Source organism: Phalacrocorax carbo, chromosome 2, assembly GCF_963921805.1.
Source record: "Phalacrocorax carbo chromosome 2, bPhaCar2.1, whole genome shotgun sequence".
NCBI lineage: Eukaryota > Metazoa > Chordata > Aves > Suliformes > Phalacrocoracidae > Phalacrocorax > Phalacrocorax carbo.
Genome location: NC_087514.1, coordinates 93,279,449 through 93,300,941, shown reverse-complemented (window position 1 = coordinate 93,300,941; position 21,493 = coordinate 93,279,449). Strand labels below are relative to the sequence as shown.

The 21,493-nt window shown below is 42.5% G+C and overlaps 2 protein-coding genes across 5 annotated transcripts in view; one reads left to right on the top strand and one right to left on the bottom strand.

Moving 5' to 3' along the window:
* Positions 1-196: 196 nt before the first annotated feature.
* Positions 197-14,112, bottom strand: NQO2 (N-ribosyldihydronicotinamide:quinone dehydrogenase 2). 4 transcript variants are annotated; one of them, XM_064443503.1, is made up of 8 exons: positions 13,914-14,112; positions 13,461-13,513; positions 11,653-11,817; positions 10,021-10,151; positions 8,800-8,913; positions 7,296-7,397; positions 6,013-6,193; positions 197-4,349 (listed from the first exon to the last, which is right to left on the bottom strand). In XM_064443503.1, exons 2-7 carry the CDS (start codon positions 13,465-13,467, stop codon positions 6,020-6,022), a joined length of 693 nt encoding a protein of 230 aa, XP_064299573.1. In that variant the 5' UTR covers positions 13,468-13,513; positions 13,914-14,112; the 3' UTR covers positions 197-4,349; positions 6,013-6,019. The 4 variants fall into 4 exon arrangements, with proteins under 4 accessions (XP_064299573.1, XP_064299571.1, XP_064299569.1 ...); XM_064443501.1 differs by lacking the exon at positions 197-4,349 and adding an exon at positions 4,485-5,655; XM_064443499.1 differs by lacking the exon at positions 197-4,349 and having other exon boundaries at positions 5,402-6,193.
* DUSP22 (dual specificity phosphatase 22) overlaps positions 12,294-21,493 on the top strand; it is a 92,449-nt gene continuing 83,249 nt past the window's right edge. The window contains exon 1 of the mRNA XM_064443507.1: positions 12,294-12,562. The gene's annotated coding sequence lies outside the window, so the exon portion shown is untranslated. The remainder of the gene's footprint in view (positions 12,563-21,493) is intronic.

Genomic DNA, 21,493 nt, shown 5'->3' with positions numbered 1-21,493 from the left:
CATTTTACTTTGGAGGTTTTCTGATTTAGTTTGGGTTTTTTTCTGCTTTTGAGCTTTGTGTTGTGTATGTGGCTGAAGACATGGGCTGAAGCCAGGAAGTAAGATGGCTAAATTTATAATTGCTGGTTAAAGAGGTTTCAGTCTCATTCAGTGGTGGTTTGCCAACAAGCACTCAGGAAAGAAAAAACAAAAAAAAGACAGAAATTAGCATTTATTTGTTGGTGGTTAGGGGTCAGTGTTGCCATTTATGACATTCCTTCTCAAAATGAATAGGGAAAATACATTGATCCAAAAATGCAATCTGAATTTAGGGAGAAATCTCTTAATCTTCCTTTCTTCTCAATCAGAATTATCCTGAACTGGACGATAATGCCAGTAGTTTTAATGCTTTTCATCATAATGCATTTATGTGAGCAGAAGTTTTCAATTTTAGTATTAATGAAAAGAAAATAAGCCCATTAGTTCTCTTTTTACTTTAACTGAAACTTTCACTAATCTCGACCAAACTTTCACTTACTTTGTGCTAAAAATCTCAGCCATCTGATTAAAACTGACAGAAAAAAATGTAAAGACATAGAATTCCAAATACCTTTTTTTTTTTTTTGTAACATGTAGCTGTTTTTATTGTCAGCAGGATGGAAATTGCTGTATGTGAAATTTTCAGGTTCTGTTGCATTACTGGGGAGGGGGATCATCAGTGGACAAAACCCAAAGCAAATATTTGTCTGTAACCTAACTTTTAATCTAAAGCTGAAGCAAAGCTGATTGATCCCACTGCTGTCTAACAGCTGTCAGGATATTATGTTGTACAGCTGATTTTACAGAGAGAAGCATGGTTTAAGGTATCTTTGGCTCACCAATGCAACAAAACTATTGTATTTCTCTGAGCCCCCAGAGGGCCGAGGTGGGAGAAACTGCTGCACTGTGCCACCAACAGTGTTGATGTATGGGGGGAAAGGCTGTATCCCCCCGGGGAGTCCAAAGGCAGAATGGGATGCCCCAAGAGCTTGGGAACTGCTGTAGTTTATGACTGACTGCAGCCACAACTTTTCAGTGAAGTTCAGAAGATGACCATCTGAGGTCTCCCCTAGATGCCGAGGTACGGCCTAGCAACAGACGACAGAAATACAAGGGTGTACATGTAGACTACGTTGAGACGATTTCATCTCCCCTTGGCTTCGTATTAAGATCCTGTAAGGACATCACCTTTGCTCTGCACATCTTACTGGAATACATGGTATTTGCAGGTGTGGCAGTTCTCTGTGACAGTCTGTTACTTGGGCAAGACAGTTAGGTTTTGGTTTATTCTGTCTGTCTGATGTTAACAAAATGCTTTCTCGCTTCATCAAGAACAATTGGTAATTCAGAAACAGCTATGGGGTATTTTAGCTGCACAATCCTAGGGAAGAAACTGGTCTTCTGTCTCCTCTACTGAGTTTTCCAAAGAAATCAGAGTTCCTGTGCATTCAAACTGCATTAAATCAATACGGCTGAGTCTGAAGGATTTTTAAAGTATCTTAGGATGGTTGGAAATAATTGGTTGTGAAACACTACTTCGCTAAAGTGTACTGTTCAGAGAAGTAAGAACTTCACCACTATTTATTACCATTAAAATTTTGTTTTACATCAGTCTGCACTAAGCATTGTGACACAAATTTTTTGCATCTCTTTTGTGGAGCATAGGCTCTTTAGGCTTTAGGATATCTACTAACATAGTAGGATTTTTCTTTAAAAAAAAGTTGTACATGAATTATGCATGGTATTTATTATTGGCTGTTCCTCTCTTCAGCACAATCTTTTGATAACTTGTCTATTGCAGAGCATAATCCTCTGCAAGAAGGCAGCTAACTTCAGTGACATAGTTCCAGGAATCAAATATTAAACCAAAGAAAGAGATATCTACACCTGCCTTTAAATGTTAATTTTTTTGAAACCTGGATTAAAAGCATCTTACTGCAAGAAATCAGTCTTGGTTTCTCTAGGCTGTGAGGCCTCATGATAACATAGTTCAGATGGGGACCTATTTGTTTCCCTGTGTTTTTTTTGAAGTTGCAAGCATATTTTACCTGCCATTTCAGAACATCAAATAGAAGAAATTCAGTTATGATTTTGGAACAAATTGTCACAGAAAAAGACCAGAGCATTGCCTGAAAGTGTGTGGGAGCGGAGGACCACCAGCAACAAAAATCAAATCCTCAGACTAAATGGAAGAGGAAAGCATGTTGCTCTTATACCCTTCTCCCCAGCCTGAAATGCAGCTAGAAGTTACTCACCTAATTCTAGCTTTATTCTGATTAAATCAATGCTATTTTGACAGGAATACATTTGACTTTTATCATAACGTGATTTAGCAGGGCAATGATTCTTTAGATCAAAATGGCTCTAATATTTCCAGTGCTGCTAAGAAACTAATACTGCCACTTCCTTTTTCCCTCCCTATTAACCACAGACTGCTCTCTGTTGGCTTTCTGCATGGTAAAATGTAAAATTCTCCCTTGAGTTTTTGAAAGGTGTGTGCCAGAACATACATGCACCCCTGCACAGGGTGTTGTATAGCAGGCACTGAAAGCATGTCAGGACAAGGACATTGACTTTTGGCTCGGCACCCACTGGCACTGCTCAGTTTAGTGGCTTCCAAAGCACTGCAAGAGCTGCACCCTTCAGCAAATGTGTTTTAATCTGTTATGTATCCACACCCAAGACAGAGCTCACAGCTCTGATTACCTATTCTCTGAACAGGTACAGGAGAGCTAGACACGAAATAAAGAAAAGTGACAAGAATTATGAGGCACGTGGAACAATTTCTGTATGAGAATAAATTCCACAGATGAGGATTGAGAATGACCATGGAAAGTTACAGTTTAATAGTGGTTCTTAGTTTCCCCCTATCATATAACCCCTTGTATACAGTGGCTTTCAAATCGGAATGATATTCCTGAAGAATTTACTTTAGGAGTTAAAGCATGTAGAGAATAGTGATCTGGCTGGTATAGTCTACTTGCATTTCAAAATGGCTTTTGACAAAGTTTCATATCAATTTTTTTTCAAGGACACTAAGCAGGTAGGGAATAAGAAAGAAGCAGAGAGACATGTTTAAAGATAGGCCAAGAGGGCAACAGTAAACAGTTGGCTCTCAGAACGCAGGGAAGTTACAAGTGCAGGGATGTGAGCTGTTGAAAATTATCTGGAAAAGGATATGAGCAATGAGGTTGAGAAAGTTTGCTGGTGATACAGACTACTCAGAGGAGGGGGACAAGGAAAGCAGGCTGAGAAGAGTTCTGGAAAAATGGTTGGGTGACTGGGCAATGAGATGGGAAGTGAAATTCAAGTTATGTAAAGGAGTGCACGTGAGGGAAAAAAAAACACCTAAATTGATGTATAAAATAATGGCCCCTGAGCTGATTGTTACCACTGATGGCCAAGATGTAGAGTTACAGCACATGAAAACATTAAGGAAAGCAAATCGTATGTCAGAGATTATTAGAAATGGAGCAGAGAAAGTAATTTGAATCCAAGAGTCATGGAGTTTACTCTGCGTGCACTGCTGGTCCCCTCTTCTCGGTAACACGATAGTGAGACTGGATGAGTTTAGAGAAGAGCAACAAGGGTGACCAAAGCCCAGTGCCTTCTCTTGGAAGAACTACTGAGCAGGACAGGGCTCCACGGCCTGGGAAGGAGATTATTTATGGGAGATGATGTGCATCTACAAAACTCTAAGTGCCATGTAAAAGAATGGATGGGACCAATCATTTACTGTTCACTGGGAGGAATCAAGCAAAGCTACTGGGAACCAAGTGCTTCATCCTCCCACTCCAATGCCTCATGAAAGGAAAAAGCTGACCTGCTGAACTTTGCCAAAAAATACTGGCTGCTTCAAGTTGGCATGAATTCAAGAGAAGACTGAACAAAAATCAGAGCAGAGATATATTTGGCTTGGTAAATACAGAGAAAATATATATAGCTCAGGAAATCCCCCAGACTAAATATAGTTGGAGCCCAGGACAGTATTCAGGGTAAGTGCTTATTCTTCCTGGCCTATAACCACTGGGGAGACAAAAACTTGGGCTTGGAGGATCCTTGTTCTGACCTAGCACAGCCACTCTTCTAGACTTACCTTACAAATATCCAGTGTAATACAGGCACTTAATATACCATGTGTATGGGAGCTGGCATGCGTCTGCCAAATAGCATCAAGAAGTGCATCTTCATCATATAGGTCAGTCTGAGATTCTTCATCAAACAGTTAAAACCACTAAGCTCTGTGATTGATCCAATACAACAACATTTGGTTTGACAGTTGTAACTTCTGCTTTCATATCCACTTCCTTCTTTCTTGAATAGTTTGGTAACTAAACACAGGGAACATAAGGATGATTCCTCTCCTTTACAATTTTAATGTTTGTGTTTGTCATTCAGTCTCTCTTCAGGTAACTTGAAGTTGTTTTCCTCAAGTTTTTTAGGCAAGAATCTACTTCCCCCGCAACTTATGTGCATACCATTTTCGATTTTATTCCCTTTCACTTTCTTTTTCCTATACAGAAATTACTGAGTCAAAGCAAATTTCGTGGTTGTGTAACCTAAAGACATTGATTCATACACACTGAAGCAGACATCTGCAACAGCTTAGGGCAGCACTGCTTCCAGGCGTCTGCCTCTGCTAGAGGTGGCCCTTCACTTCATACGGTGACAAAAAGGAACATATGACTCTTTCCCTGCGGCAGCAATTCCCAGTCTGGTGTATCAGCTTACGCTGCCGCTCCAGAATCTGGGTTCAGCCTGTTTATGATCCAAATAGCCCTTAAAGAAACATAAGGGTGGGGCATAACAAGGCTGCTACAAAGAACGTATGGCAGGTGCACGCTCTGTATGCAGAGGCCTAAGTGTCATTTGACAGTGACTCAGAAGACCGTTTCTTATTCAGGCCACAGTGCAAAGGCAGCTGTTTGGTGAGCTGATCAAAGCAAGAAACTGTGTAGCTAAGCAAGAAACCCACCCTTTGCCATATGCACAAAAAGGGTTAACAGCTCTCAAGCACAAAAATAATCCCCCTAAAGTTCGAGGTAGAAATCATGGATATGAAGAGCCAGTCATTTTTTCCCACTAGATGCTGGGTTGTAGGCAGACAGTGCTCCTGCAGTTTAACAGGTAAGGCATTCTGTCTTGCCGACTGCCGGTGCTGGCGATCTCCAAGGAAGCCCATCTACGCTGACGCTAGAGAGGATGCACCCAGCTCTCTGGACCCAAGCAGCAACACTGACTGGTGTAAAGGGGCAGAAAGCGGATAGGATTTCTTTTTGTCTCTATTTAGAGTAAGAATAATAGACAACTCCCTTTGATTTTAGGAAACTACACACTTTACAAACGGTAGCTGCATTCTATCAAGAAAGGCAACACATGTGCATACTGTTATACAATATTTGTATTTGTTTTTTTTTCCTTTTCTAGTATCGTTCATAGCTTTAATATTGCTCTCTAAATATGTGGAAAAGCCTAAGACTGTTCACAAGGCTTTCCAGCTGTCTAAGTCACTGTGCAACTGTACATCCTTCTGCATTATTCATGATCTGGCTTCATAGCTCAAAGGCACAAGTGTATAGCTCTCATTTAAAAGAACAGGATTAGCCATATCAAAGTTGAGTATGGGCATCACGTTCCCTGGCAAATAAAAAAAAGTGGCAGCTGGTATAAAAAGTGTTAAATGTGGCAACATACTTTACTGTTTCATAAGCAGCAACAGTATAATCTGCAATTAAATACTGCTTGTGTTATCAACCACTTGTAGGCAGGATGTCACTGTTTATGTGAGCAAGGATAATTCTTCACAGAGTTTTGCACCCATCATTGAAGAGAATGCCTCAGGATCAATGAAGGTAAATGCTATATTGTCAGTTAAGCTGCTCACTCTAGTACTCAGGATGCTTATAATACATTTGAAGGAGGAGATAAGCATTCAGATATTGAGATAAAGCACCAAAAAGAATGAAGGAAAAAGATATCTCTGTAGTCTTCTACCTGAAGATTACTTGAAATACCACTCAGGAGAGCAGTTTATGGGTTCTTCCTTCCAAAGAGTCTTCAGGCGCTGGGCCCATGCAATCAGCATCTCCTTCCTCTTCTCCTCAGAGACATACTCCGGAGCGAAGCAGATGTGAGGTGCAAGAACTTTGACACCACAAAAGTGCATGATTCCATGCTGGACTCAAAGCAAAGAAAGAAATGCCTCAGGAAATAGTAATTCACTTTCAATTCAAGAACGTGGAAGATTCAAATCTGAAACTGTTTCATTGACCCAATATAAAGCAGGTTTTCTAAACCTGTGCATTTATCAGCAGAAGGGAAATAAATTGCAAAAGTTCATTACCTACCCTGGCTAGGCATTAAGAAGAATGACATACAATACACTGAAAAATAAGGTCAACTTCATTTATTCTGCTCTGTGGAAATTTATTTGTAAGTACTATTAGACTCATGCTATTAAATTTGCAAGGATCAGAGACAGCCTAAAGTTCATTGTACTGTTTGAATCTCCAGAGATTGTGCTTGAACTGCAGTGTATTTCTCATCTACTTCTAAGTACTTTTTTAACCTTTTGCCTCTGGCTTAGCCAAATGATCCTGAATGAAGGCCACTTCCTTTCCCATCAGCTCAACTTGCCATTTTCCCTGATTATTTCTGAATTCACAGTTGCGTTTCACATTCTTTGTCATGTTGACTCCCAAGCTGTGCAGCTAGATAGCCTCACAAGGACAGACAGCTAGTAATCACAATGGGTACAAGACCAAAGAATTTACGCACATCATTGTAATATATCAAGAAGTAGCTAGTACAATGTGCCTTACCACCTAAATTTCTCAAAATGTGTTTGCTACTTCTGATGAAAGGGTAGCAATAAGAAAAGCCATGCTTTCATTTACTGATCATTAATGCCAGGATAATGTGTGACTCCCCTCCTGCCCTGCACCCTAGGTGAATCAGGTAGCTATGGGGAAAAGAAATCCTGCGTGCTCGGGCTAAAAGAAATCCTATAACACCAGAAAAACTTAAAAGGCTGATGGTATAAGCTTTCTCCAGATTCCAATCTGGAGGAAGAGGCGCACAAAACAACTTTAAAACTCTGTGGACTTTTAAAGTAGTCTCAGGATTTTAGAGCCCAATTTATAACCTGCAGATTCTTGGAACTGACAGCTTAGTTTTTTCTTATTATATTGTATTTCATATAAAATAACAATACAACTGTTAAAAATAATTGGAATAAAATTTAAGGCAAACAACAACCAAATATTCATATAGAATACCTGCATGGGCCACAGGAGGTAGCGAATATCACCACTGATACCTCCTTTTGCATACATCTCTCTGCTTCCTCCAGTGGTGAAAGAAAACAGGGCTAACTTGTTCTAGAATTAAGAAAGCAGCACTTGAGTTAGGCATGTTTAAAGATGAGTGGCTGAACAGTTCAAGAGATATTCAGGGGAACCTGGACAGCATAAATTTCTAGAGGAGGCGGTGTCCTCCTCTTTCCCAGACCTTACGTGTAGTGGCGGCTCTGAGGCAAAGATTGATGACATACAACTAGACAGTGGACTGTGTGTCAGGGCTTTGGGCAGAGACAGGTTAAAAAGAACAGGAATGACATTTCAGACATCTGCATGAAGCAGGGCTGACGCTTGCTCTCCCATACACAATGTTTGGAATACTGTGGCTGGAAAACACTCTACTGAGAATATCTATATTCCTGTTCTTCCTGAATGCAGGAATTGAATGCTACAGTCCCCCTTCAAACTTGGGCTTGCTTGTAACTTGCCAAGGAATAATTTGAGAACAAACCCCCTGTGTTTCTTCTGCCTCTGTAGCTGTGGTATTAGCCACAGGCTTGTGCTTAGCTTCTATCCTCTCAGTTTTAGCTTCTGTAATTGAAATGACATTTTTCCAGTGCAGTATCCAAACTGCCTTGAGCCTGCACTCAGCATGCAGCTACAATCACTGGGGATTACTCCTATTCTTCTCAGCGAGGCAGCCATTTCTGAAATTTAAACAAACTGAAATGCTGGAATATGAGAGAAGACTATTCAGATAAGAATATCAGAAATTACAGAGATTAAGATGTAGTCAACATAAATATGAAACTAATATTGATTGTTTCTGGATGCTGCAGTTGTTACCAAGTAAGATCCATCAGACGGTGGGCCAAAATTTTCCAGGGATATTCCCAGTGCCATGGAGAATTAAAAATCTGTGAATTGTCATCTAGAGATACTGATCTTACCTAATTTATAAGCTACAGAGAAGAAAAGGTTGAAAGGAGATAGCTAGGAGAGAGGCTCGTGCACTGGGTATTTCAGGTTTCTGATTAAGTTTTATAGTTTAATTACAACCTTTGACATCTAACCCCAGAACAGGATCTTCTCACCTGTTCTAGTATGTCACTCGTTACAGATTTGTGCAGTCTTACAGTGGTGGGAAGAATGGCAGGCTATGGTTTTAGAATACTGATCCATTTAAACTGTTTGCAAGCTGTATGCCATCCCAGCGCACTCTGATACACGTACCAAATTGTAAAGCCCATTTTGTAGGCCAACTGAAAATCTCCAGAAGATTGCTTAAATCTTTAGGAACCACTGCATTCTCCTCATTGTACTACCTTTCAGACAGTTTTAACAAGCCAGAAAGTTACTCGATACGTTACCAAAGCATTATTTCAGGAGAGTGTAAAGCAAAAGCTTTAAACAAATCTAAGACCAGTACCCTCAAGAGCATTGTGCAAATCTCGATCTTAATAATTCAATCTCAAAAACATACCTTGAGCAAACCGGAATCGTAACAGTTTGGAAATTCGTGAGCAAATCCTTGGACCAAGACTCTGTCCATCCAGCCCTTCATGATTGCTGGCATGCTGAACCAATACAAGGGAAACTAGGCAAAAAGTAGATTACCTTGTTAGCACAGAAAGTCCAGTCCATCCTTAGGCCTGGTCTACAGGCCAAATCCTATTCTCTTCATCTGTTCTGGTCTTGTACATGCCTTCTTCCAGCTCTCTGTCAGGAGAGGCAGTAACTGTGCTTGGCAAAGATAACTGAAGTGCTTTCTGTTTGTAGTAGTCTCGGGTGCATCCTTGAGCATCTATAGTGCACTAACACCATGGTGAATGTGAGGGCTTCCCCACAAATCAAAGTTGGAATATGATGAAGCAGGAAGGTGCCATTTAATTGAAACTTAAGACTGTACTGTACAGAATTGTGTCTCCTATTGCTGAAATGCAAAATGAACATAGAATCTAATGGAGAATGTGGTCAAAATGCACACAGAGCACCTTATTACCAGGACTGATACTTGGTGGTCAGTTCTGATCTGCCAGTCTGCTGACAAATGCCATGTGATCTGAAGAAAGACTTACTTTCACACCCTGCTGACATGATGGCACATGTTCCTGTGTGTAAATCTGTGTTTGCTTTGCGTGAGCTCCAAGACAAAGGGACAGTATTGGGCTGCCTGGTAACATGGCATGGTTCCCATATTGAGAATTATAGTATTATTTTGCACTTGGTACCTTCTGGTCTGAGTTGCTCAATGCAATTGATCTGGAGTGCAGGTAGTGTGAGGACCAGTCTTCACAAAACCTATGCAATCAGACTACTCTCAAATATTAATTTTTAAGTGAAACACTGCTGTGAATTTTACTCAGATATTTTAAGGTTCTAATTTCAGATGCCTTCCCACTCCTCAAAAATGCCAGTGTGGAGCCATTATTTGTGTGCAAAATTCATACTGTGCTAGCACAAATAATGCTTACAGATGATCTGGTATTTTTGATATTTTCTAAAATCCACATCCTAGCAGGAAAACCTGATACCTTGAAATTGCTATGCTGGATACAGACTGGCAGAGCTGCCATCTCTTTTTACTCTGGCTAGATTCAATGTTCCTAATGAAATCTATGATCTTCTCACTTACTGTTGCTTTTCTTTTGTTCAACCCTGTACATTACAACTGAAGTCTTTTAATACAATTTAAAATAATGACCTGAAAAATCAGTAAGTCTGCTTCCTGCACCTTCTTCTGCTCTTCAATCAGATCACTGGACAAATCTCCTCTCTTGTAAGCTTCCCATGTCTCCATGCCATAATTGAACTCTTCTGAGTTGTGCAAGCAACCTGTGGGTAGAAGCAAACAATCATTGCCTGCCCTGTTTCTAGCATCACAGCCAGATAAGAATTAAATACAGGTTGCAGTCTACAGTTCTAAATTGTGGTACTGCTTTCCATTTTTTCCCTACTTTTTTTTTTTTTTGTGGATATTTGGCATCATCACAGCTGATACTGATTTGATTTTACACTGGAAGGGAATGTAGTGTCTCAGAGTACTAAAACTTCTGCCTTTCTGTAGCAACATATGAAGTGCAATAAGAGGACCTAAGCTTGGCTTAAGACTCTGGTGATGCAGGTGGATGATTTAAGAGGATGTAAGTGAATTTTGCTAATTGTTCTACCTCTGCGTTAGGGATCACTGAAACCACCATGCAGTCACAAGCACTATGTAGCTGCTTTTCAGCTGCTGTAACTGGGAAACTCAGGAGAGGCTGGGGAGCCAGTATTGGCTGGCCCTGCTGACTCCACTACAGCTGGGTGAGCTGATTCAAGTATGTCTGAATCAGACATATACATTCATTCTGCTGATTCAGCTAGTAGACCATCAATCTCTAGCAGCAGAGAGAGGCCATAGCCTCATGAACTAAACTCTAGCAAGTCACAGAACGATATCTGAAGGCATTTCTCACCCATGAGAAATGGACTTCAGAGACTGATTGTGGATATGTGCTAATGCATTTTTCCCTCTCAATAATGTCACTATGAAATAAGGTTCATATTCAGGAGTGGACTTTTAGAAGCGCTTACATCTGGTCACTAATAAGTTTATTCTTGTTTTTGCCAGTGCTTGCACTGGACCAGTGCTGTTTGTTTTTCATTCTTGTTTTAATGAAAGCGACAGTTTCAGCCATTGCAGATTATGTTATGGCTTTGTGTTTCCTAACCTGGAAAAATACTGGGGCTAAATGCTAAGAGCGCAGTGAAAATATCACATGAGAAAAACAGTGATGCTCTTGTTTGGTTTAAGTCTTAACTGCATTATCAAGTCATTTTCAGTAATCACATACTACCAAGGTAGTCGGGAGGTGCCAAGAGAAGTGAAAAGCCCAAGCACTTAAGTGCCTGGAGCTAATTTGCAGTCAGCATTTGTAATCTTGTTCATTAAGAAAAGGTGGTTCTTCGAACGTCCCTGCAGTTGATTGCAAATACTGTAAAAAAAATAAATATTTTCCCTCATTCCCTTTAGTCTAAAGCAAAACACTGTTTCACAAATCCATGCTATACAGATATTTCATTTTTCTGATTGAGGGGCCATTCTAGTGATCAGATTTATTGAAATAAAGATGTTGCTTGTTGGATTTCTACACTGACATTTCTTAGTCACTGCTAATAGAAAACAAAAAGCTGGGTCTTGTTAGTTGAGGGATGTTTGCACAAAATAATAGCAACTGTTGTTCGGAGTGCACCTAACAGCATGGTTCTGGATTGTTAATGCAGCAGGGTAGACAAGGTAAAAGTTTGTCTCATCATTATTGTTGAAAAAAAAGCGTATTTTAGCTAGTCTCACCAACAATGTCATTTCTTGTTGCTCTTGGCTCGAACTGCATTGCATATAAATCAGACACCGTGACACTACAGCCCTGCTTGCTCAGTTCTTCCACAGCAACCCCCTTCAAAGATCCATTCAAGGACTTGGGCTCTTGATGTGCATAGACTATCAGGACTTTTTTCCCTGGAGGCAGAAAGAAAACCAGAAGATACCTTTGAGTATAGGAGGCAGACACAAAAGAGTTTGTGGAGCTGGGGCCTGGTCCTTCATTTTTCTGTAGTGTGTTTTCCAAGCGGCACATAGTAGTGAAAACAGAATGACAGTGGCAGCATTTGACTCCTGCTCGGCAGCAATCAGTGACTCGTGAGGAATTAGTCAGTGAATGCCCCCAACCCAGCAATTTTGTGCTATGCTGGGCTTTCCTGGGTGGAAAGTGGACAGTGGGTGCATCCCCATAGCAGGTCACACTGCCCTACATCAGCACAACCCAGTCCTTCCCCCTGAGTCAGCTTTTCTGCTTATCTGATTCTGCTTCCTCCCCTCCCCGCCCCCCCTGCCAAAAACTCACCTAACAACAGGGGGGGAAAAAAAGAAGCCGTCTGCTGGTTTAGTTCCCTAGGCTGGGTCAGACAAGTTGCAGCGCAAGTGTGAGGGGCAGGCTAGGACCAAAGTAGTGCCAGCTTAAATTCCCTCAAAATGTTGTGGAAACAGCTTCTGAGAGCTCAGAGCACCTTCCTACCGCAATGTGGGATCCCCTCATTGTCCAGTCCAGTGCTGTGCAAGTGACAGCTTCAGCGTAGATGTTTAAGATGCAACTATCCTACTTCAGCATCATCACAGCGACTTCAATAGAAAGGAACATGATTTTTTCGTAGATGTGAGAGTGAGCTGTCTAGTGTGTCTGAACTGCTGACAAAGTGGATTTAAGGTAAGCGAGTGGCAAGTTGGGACAGAGCTTCTGAAACTGATGTAACAAAGTGTATCAGATCTTACCTGTTTAAATTTTTATTATGTGTAGGCCATTCAGTTTTAATAGTTCTCTAAAAAAAAAATCATTCATCACTGAACACAAGGGAAAGGTCAAATACTTTTATGGGGCGGTAGTTGTTTATACGTGAACACTGTGGAGAGGGAAATTTCCAGGGACTATTGAAAATTACTGGATTTGCAAAACACGCAGCTCTTGGTTCCTAACAGCCAACACAAACTCAGGCGTCTCCCGAGTCTGGTTTCTCCAGGGGACACAGAGGCTGTACAGCCCAAAGCACCACTGGCTTGACAGGTAAGTTTAAGGTGTCAGAGATAATCAATAGAACCTGAGCTGAATGCTTGAAGAAACAAGACTTCATTTTTAACCTAAATTATAAAGGGTGGTTATTTCTCCAGTGTGCATGGCATCCACGAAACAACAGCTTTGCCAAAAGACAAAAACTTGAGGTCAAATGTTATGATAAATTTAACATGCATATACACTATTTAAACCCCTGCTCCATAACATATTCTGGAACATCAAGAGCAGTTACCGCCTTGCTGTTCTTGCCAACTCTCAGCAAATAGGTAGCTCGGTGGCTGGAGGCGACGCAAGGTCGCCGATGTGGTGCAGTGAATGCTGTGAGCTGCGGGTTTGCTTCCATTTCAGCAGAGCTGAGGGCACTTGGATGTGGTGTTCAGAGAGAATGGAGTTTTCAAAGACATCACTGACTGAAGGAATTTCAGTCATTTGAGAAGGTAATACCATTGTATCCCAACTAAACATTACAGATATGCCACATACCAGTGTGCCCAGGCCTGAAGTGAACAGCATTTTTATTAATATTTGTTCTTACCTGCCATTTTCCGGAAGCACTGAGCAGCTTCTCTCTTGAGAATCCGATACGGCCTGTGAACTCAAATGACAAATTCCTCATGTGAAAGACGCCAGGAAAAGGTAGAGTGAAAAAAAAAATCGCTGTTTCAGTAGGAAACGTACCATTCTGTGCAGATGTGGAGGGGCTGCGAGGGGAAAACAGCGTGTGAGTGCCTGTGTGTGCATGCGAGAGGGCCTGTGCATGTATCCCCCCCCGCCTGCCGTGTGCCTGTCCCGGGGCAGAGGCCGGGCCGCCGGGGGGGCCGCAGCCCGCCGGGCCCCCGCCTTCAGCCCGCCGCCGGCACCGAGCGGAGGGGTCGGGCCAGCGCCGAGCGGCTCCCGCACGCCCGCTTCACCCAGGCACCGAGCGGGGGGCGCATCGCGCCGCTGCCCCAGAGAAAAAGCCGGGCGCTGCTCCTCCTTTTCTCCCTACCCGCTAAAAACCGGCTTCAAAGCGACGACAGACCCCGGCGCGACGCAACCCAGCGCCGGCCGCGCCGCTCGCCTCGGCCCGGGGTGGCTTGTACCTGCTGCCCGCGGCCCGGCGTACCCCCGCGGAGGGGCTGGGAGCCGCCCTCCCGGCGGCCCCGCTGCCGGCCCGGCCCGGCCCGGCCCCGGGGACTGCGGTGGGGCGAGACTGGGCGGGGCGCGGCCGGGGCTGCTCCGGCTCCGTTAGAGTCGTCGCGCCCACGAGGTGCGCGTCACCCGCCGCTAGCGCTACCCGGGGTAACCGCTGTGGGACACACGGTGCATCGCACGCTGGCTGGCCTTTCTTTATAACGGCTGCTGCGCGTCCCCGAGTGCCGCCGGAGGGGAGCCGGGGCGGCTCGTCAGTGGGTAACCTCTCTGTCTGCTCGAAGCGTTGGGTGAGTCCTCACCCATCTACCAGGGGCCCAGTACCATCGGTCGTGGGTTTTGTGCGGAGAATCTTAGGTGGAAATCAAGTGACTGGGCCCAAAGCCCAGGGTAACAAACGGCTGAGCAGTGTCCTCTTGCAGTGGGGTGAGCAGACAAGCCCTGTGCAAACCTTGCTCCACCTGCGTTTTTCACCTGCTGCCCTCCGTGCTGTCAGGATTAGGGGAGACATGCACCCCTCAACCGTCTTCCCCGGCTTCTCAGGGAGAGGGTGTCACACAGGGTGCTGCAGGCACTGGGGACGGCCCTGTCTGGAAATGGGCAGTGAGAGTGCTGGAAACCAAGGCTACGGCTGTCACTCACCAACATATGTTGAGCATAAAACATGAGCCCATGTTCTGCTTGCCTGCACTCTCCTGGTTATATGGGAAACAGTGTGGTAAAGAACTGGGCAGGGACTCCAGAAACCCAGGTTTGAGTTAAAGTTTACTTCCCCTCAGGTAGGATGTCTTGTTTTTGTCTTTTCATCCCTTCTGGTAACAGAAATAATGAGACCTTCTGAGAAAACAGTTGGTGTTTAAACGGTTAAGGGCTGTTGGTGTTAGGATACTGCTAACAAGTGGAATTCTACTTTTGTGAAGACTGGGCAAAAACTAGGAAGGAAGCTGAAAGGGACATAGCCCAAAGACTTTGAGTGTTGTTGTTTTGTTAGAGTTGGTTTTTTACAGCTCATACAAACGACCAAGCTAAAAGTATGTGTTTTCCTTCCTTTTTTCCCCTACGCATAAGGCTGATTTGGAGTAAGACATGGGAAACTAAAGAAAAAATGCCAGCAGTTTATATACTGTACCTACATAATATTATCTGACAGACTATTTAATATACCTCACAGAAACAGTAAAAAAAAATTATACTGTTCCTGCTAACTTTTCACCATGCAAAACTTGCTGAATATTAGACTATTTCGAAGGGTTTGGGGTTTTTTTTCCCCCTGTTCCTGCTTTCCTCCTCAGCACTCACCCTGCACTGGAAGTTGTTTCTGCTTGGACATCACCTGGGCCTTGGCTGGGTCTCTGCCTGGTGCAGCCTCCTCTGGGGCCCTCTTTCCCCTCCTGTCCTTGTCTCTTGCTATCAGGAGCCTGGTCAGAGCAAATGATGGCTGTTGCCCAGCCCACGTGTCCAAAGCTTTCTCTGGAATGGGTGGGAGCCAATGCGTGCTTGGTCTTATCCTTACATGGAGTATCAGAAACACTCCTGGATTCCCATCCAGGTTTTGACATAGCTCCTGGACTCACACTTCTCTTGGTCTCTTTTGGAGGTTTAATGTAAAGAGTGAACATAACATGTAGAAAGTAAATGGCCAGTTTTCTCTTGGAGCGCAAAATTTTTTTGTCCTCCCCAATATATATTGTTATCCTATATATTATTGTTAACAACATTTGAAAAGGTCTACCTAAGTATAAAAACAGCATTAAAAATGCAGTAGATTTTGTGGAGGAAGGACTTCAGAGAATGCATTAATGATTGTTCGGATGGATAGACACCTATGTTAAAATATTTCACAGGTGTAAAAGGGGAGAGGTGTTTTATTGTACTAGTGGTAAATAATAGGCTTTTAAAACCGGAAAATACTGTAACACTGTAGGTGTGCATTGTGATTTTAGACAAAAAAAGCTGTAGCCTCAGCCTTGAGGAGTTTATGAATTCGAAGAGCATGAAATCATTAAATATTTATCTACATAAGATTGACAGTAGTGTTCTCACTGTAGAGGTGACACCCCTCTCCCCATTTCTGAGTAAGGTTGTAAAAGTTTACAGGATTAGTTCCTTCATTAATTCCTAATATCTCCTAAAGTACCTTTCTTTGAAATATTGTTGGAATGATCTCTAATAATTTTACAAAATAATAGAAAAAATCCTTTTGTGGTTGTCTTTGGCCAAGACTCATTATAAGGATTTTAGCAGCCACATTCAGTGACTTCTTAGCAACCTTGTGAGCACCCATTAGGTTTCAGAGCTCTTCAGAGAGTTCTTTGTGAAATTCAAATGTCATAGTTTTAGGAATCCATTCATTTTTGCTATTTGGGCAACTGTGTAGGACAGAGTGAAGTTTCTTAGAATCATAGAATCATAGCCTCCTTCCCTGCTAGTCTTGTAGCCTCCTTCTCCCTCTCCTGCTTCCCCTGCCTCCATTAAAGTTAATTAGCGCTCAGGAAAGTGTTGCGGTAGCTCAAACACCCTCTGAGATTTCAATTTTGCAGGTTAGGAATGTTTCTTACTATCTGGGGTTCCCCTCTGCCCCCCCATTGCATTTGATGCCCCTCCCTCTAGTCCTCCTTGGCAGTAAGAAAGGGGTTTTTTCCCATTAATATTTTTCCTGTCTAAGTCTTAATTGCTAATTAGCAATGGAAAAAGTAACTGTGGCTAAACTGGGAGAAAATTCTCCTGTTGCTGTCAGCTGTCCTTGAGCATTGACTGAGCGAGCCATACCTCATAGGAAGTTTGGATATTTACAGTTTCTCTTGCTTTCAATTGACATGAATTCCTTATCTAACACAAGACAGAGAACATAAGAAAAGTATGACAGTGGTTCATACCAAGAGTCCCTTCAACCCAGTACCCTGTCTCCAAGCCCGCTCACAAGTAGATGCCTAGGGAGGAGTAAAGGCAGGTAAGCACGTATGATACTGATCCCACTGCTCTCAGCTTGCAGCTGTCTTCAGGCCTGGGCACGTTGTAGTTTGTTTATATAGTAACCTCCAATTTACCTCTCTGTCAAGCGCTTTTCCCAGTCTCCCTGAGAATCCATGCTGATCCCTGAAATGTGCACTGTCTGCAGACTCAGTCCCTGCTGTGTGAGGAATAAACACTTTTTTTGCTTTGCATCTGGTTCTTGTCAGCTTCATTTGATGCCCCTTGCACTGGGAGTGACAGTGAACAATCAGTCCCTGCTCATCCCCTCTGTCCGTTGGTGATTTTGTAGAAGTGCATCGTATGCCTCCTGAACAACCTCTTTTCTGGATTTGAAGGGTGTTCTTCAGGGGGTCTTGTTCAAAAACTGTTTTGTACTTTCAGTCCTTCCTAGTGCTCTTCTCTGCCCTTTTCCTGTTCTGCTGTATCATTTCTTGAAGTGAGGAAACCAGATCTACATATAGTGTTCACAGTATGGACGTGCCTTGGATTTACTCAGTGGTGTAATGACTTTCTGCTCTGTGTTCCTAATAGTTCCTACTGTAAAATTTGCTTTTTTCAGTGCTACTGAGTGTTGAGCTGAAGCCTGTTGGGAAGTATCTGTCATAAATAAAAGGTTTTACTCCTGTGTGGTGGTGGTAGTCAGCTCAGAGCCCTTTATTTTTAAATGTGAGGCCAAGATGGTTGGTTTGTCTCCCATAAACATCTCTTACGATTCACAGAGACTAAAGTTAATTTTTAATTGCCTGTCCTCCCAAGCGGGGTCCAGAACACAGTGCCAGTCTTAGTTCCCCTATCAGTTAGAAACAACCCTCACGCTCAGTGAATGCCTCACCTGTAGGAAGAATTTGGCACAAGTTGGTTCCTTAAATACTGTTCTTCCGATATATTCTAGGCATACTTTTCTACTGTTATCTAAAATACTTTAACTTTTGATTTGTAGCCCTGAACCGTCTAGTAAAGATAAATTACTTTTTTTTTCCCCTCTTTGAAAAAATTATTAAGGAACATGTGTTTCTGTTGATTTTATTGGGGCAGGGGGTTGGACACAGCTGAGGAGGGCAGAGATACCTCTTTTTTATACAGTTTCAATATTTGCTTATTGGACCGCTTACTTAGGATTTCAAGAGCTGGATTTAATTTTGTCTTCAGCTTGAGGGAAACCAAAAACTGATTCTTAAAGAGTGATCCCCACATCAAACTGTGAGCTATTCTGGAGCATGTACATCTTCGGTTCCTGTGATATCCTGTTGTCTGGTGTCCGTCTGTTTCACTGCAGAAAAACATCTTGGGTTTTGGTGAAGGAAAAGAGAGAATGCAGGCATGATTTTGTCAGTTAGGCACTGGGATGGCCTTGGAACATGAAGACTCCAGTCCCTGTGTTAAGCATTGCTGAAACCTTTAACATGCAACAGCAGTTGGGTGCATACATAGCCCCTACTATGCTCTAAAAGAAAAGCCCATGCTGTCTTTAACTAAGGTTGGGCATCAACTGGGTGAAAGTTTTGAAGATAGCAGGACGTAGTTTTTGCCTAGCTTTCATTTATGTGATTTTAAGTCATCCTTTTTTTTTTTTTAAATTAAATATCTAGTTAGTTGTTTTGTTACTGTTTCCTCTGAGGACTCGTTCATTCCTACTACAAGGAAGCATAGTTAGCATCAACTGAAGGAAAAGAGAAAGTTCTCATAAGTAGGAAACTGTGGTTCATGTCAAGATAAACTTTGAAACTGAAACGTAAGAGACTGCACCTGGAAATCTCAAGCAAGTGGCCTTAATTTAGGAATTTTGATGGGATATTAACCTTACCTTTTTCGCTTTCCTTTTAAGACATATTTTAGTTCCCAGGTCAGATAATTCTGTTGCTGTGCTTCCAGTGGTGGTGCTTTGGATGTCTTACATAGGCTTGGATTTTGGTCAGATGAATTACCCTTAAGTGACAAAGCAAGACTGAGATATGAAAAATAAGGGAAAACAAAGCACCCAAGAAAATAGAAAGTACACGGAAGGCCGCAAAGTAGCCCTGGTGGGATGATGATCACAGAGAGATTTATAGCAAAATGGTAATCAAGAGCTTGATGTGGGCTTAGGTGGTTTTCCAAGGCAAAAACTTGCCAAGTACTGGTCAAGAAAATCTCTTAGCTAGTAACAGGGCATATTGGACAGCTTGCTTCTATCCCCTACTGAAAGGAAATAGCTTGCAAAATTGGAAAGGACATGTAACTAAAAATGGAGATAATCATTAATATAAACCTTTTCATCAAAAGATGGTTCCTGATTCTCTTTCCCAGTATGGAGACAAATTTCACTGACTTCCTCCTTTCTTTTCTGAGGTGGAGGGTCACACTGTCTGCAAGCTCTTCCCCTCCTCTTCCTTCACTAGTTGACAGGTAGGAAGTGTTGGGATAGCCTTGGGCCACCAAATGGTATTCTGGGAGCCAGACACATTTCTATCTGCAGTTTATTTTGTTGCTAAGTATTTTATGCTTCTTTGAAACCAGCTGTTATCCTTAATGAGCCCATTAATACTCTCTTGAATTGTTACCAGTTAAGTCCCATGAGCAATGACTGATTTTAAGCCACTCAGTCGTATTCTGCACTCAAACCAAGCTCCATTTTGTACAAAGGACTTTTAAAATCCTCTCTGTTTTGCCAAGAAGCTTTTGTATTCTATTTTCAGTAATAAATATCTACTCTTAATATTGCTCTGAAGTTACTGAGTTTAGTAATAAAAACTGTCCCTGATCATAAGGTATATATAGCTAGGAACTGGAGAGAACCAGCTCAGTGACCTGAAATACTTGTCCAGTGGCTATGCTTTCAGAGAACTAAACTTCCTGAACCCATAACAGTCCCTTTGAAGAGTGACAGGTCATCAAAGTATCGTGATTGCTTTAGGAAGCCCACTTCAAAGATGCTGTAACAGTGCAAATGTTATGACATAGGGTATTACAGTCAAGAATGGAATAGAATAGACTATTTCAGTTGGAAGGGACCTACAATGATCCTCTAGTCCAACTGCCTGACCAATTCACGGCTGACCAAAAGTTAAAGCCCGTTTGGACAGGGTACTGTCCAAATGTCTCTTAAACACTGGCAGGCTTGGGCACTGATAACCTCTCTAGGAAGCCTGTTCCAGTGCTTGACCACCCTCTTGGTAAAGAAACGGTTCCTAATGTCCAGTCTAAACCTCCCCTGGTGCAACTTTGAACCATTCCCATGCATCCTATCACTGGGTACCAGGGAGAAGACATCAGCACCTCCCTCTCCACTTGCCTTCCTCAGGAAGCTGTAGAAAGCGATGAGGTCACCCCTCAGCCTCCTTTTTTCCAAACTAGACAAGCTCAAATTCCTCAGTCGCTCCTCATAGGACATGCCTTCCAGCCCTGTCATCAGCTTTGTTGCCGCCCTCTGGATGCATCCAAGGACCCTCACATCCTTCTTACATTGTGGGGCCCAGAACAGTCAACCTCTCTCTTCACACTCTACCCTGAACCCCCGTAACTGCTCTCCACTTAGGTAGACATGCAGGTGGGATTCTTCTCTCCTAATTTGAGCCATGTAAAAGTTAGGGCATCTAGTCTAAACTCTGTCGAGTGCTGAGCGAGCTAGTCACTCTCAGGTGCAATTCCTTTCACTTGCCTTTGATGCTAGTGGAGGAGACGTACCACTTGGCTTACAGCAGACATCTGGCAGTATCTAGGTGGCTATGGGGAGATGAATGCTGTCCTCCTCTGGCAGAATACTTGGACTCCCACAGCTTTTTGAGCCATAGATATTGTCACAGGTATGTAAAACACCCAGGTTTTTCAAATGTATAAAACCCAGCTATATAATGTTAAAGGGTAAGGAAATAAGCAATATTTTCATATTTCACTACCGTACTGAGGCTAATTACTGTCTGATACTGGGTTGTGTTAGAACAGCATTATAAAATACCTGAGCTAGAACCATTTAGTATGAGTCAGAAGCTATAAACCAGAAAGCCCTCTGCTGGGAAGTATTTAGAGTGAGCCTAGTGCTTATTGTTGTGATGGTGCCAGCAAAAATTATACAGCAAACGAAGTACAGTAGAAGCAGGAGAAAGGCTAAAAATCTGCATCTAACAAAGTGACTGCAGGGAGAAGGAACTAGGTAGAGCCACAAGCAGGCATGGCACCAAAATATTACACTTTGAAATGAAATGAGTTTTCCAGGTCATAACTGTGATATACTGGCACAGTGGTACGGGGACATCTGTGGTGCCTCTTCATGCGTCATACTGCTTTGTGAACAGACAGAGACCTTTGTTCCTCAGACATGCCTGAATAATACTTCCTACACTAGCATCCCATAAGAAAAAAAAAGTTGTTTGTCAATTGGTGGTAAAAAAGAGAAGTAAAAAAGGTCAAAACAAGAGTATCTGAATATCTAAAAACACCTAAGTGCTTTTATTTACATTTTCTTCTAATACCTCACAAGCATTGAAA

Bases quoted from the DNA above. Each gene is read 5' to 3' on its own strand.
- NQO2 (XM_064443503.1), bottom strand. The intron at 8,914-10,020 runs GTCATTATTTTA...CTTTTTGCCTAG, and splicing joins CAGACTTACTGATTTTTCAG to TTTCCCTTGTATTGGTTCAG. The intron at 6,194-7,295 runs GTATTCTATATG...CTTTGAGTCCAG, and splicing joins ACCTCCTGTGGCCCATGCAG to CATGGAATCATGCACTTTTG.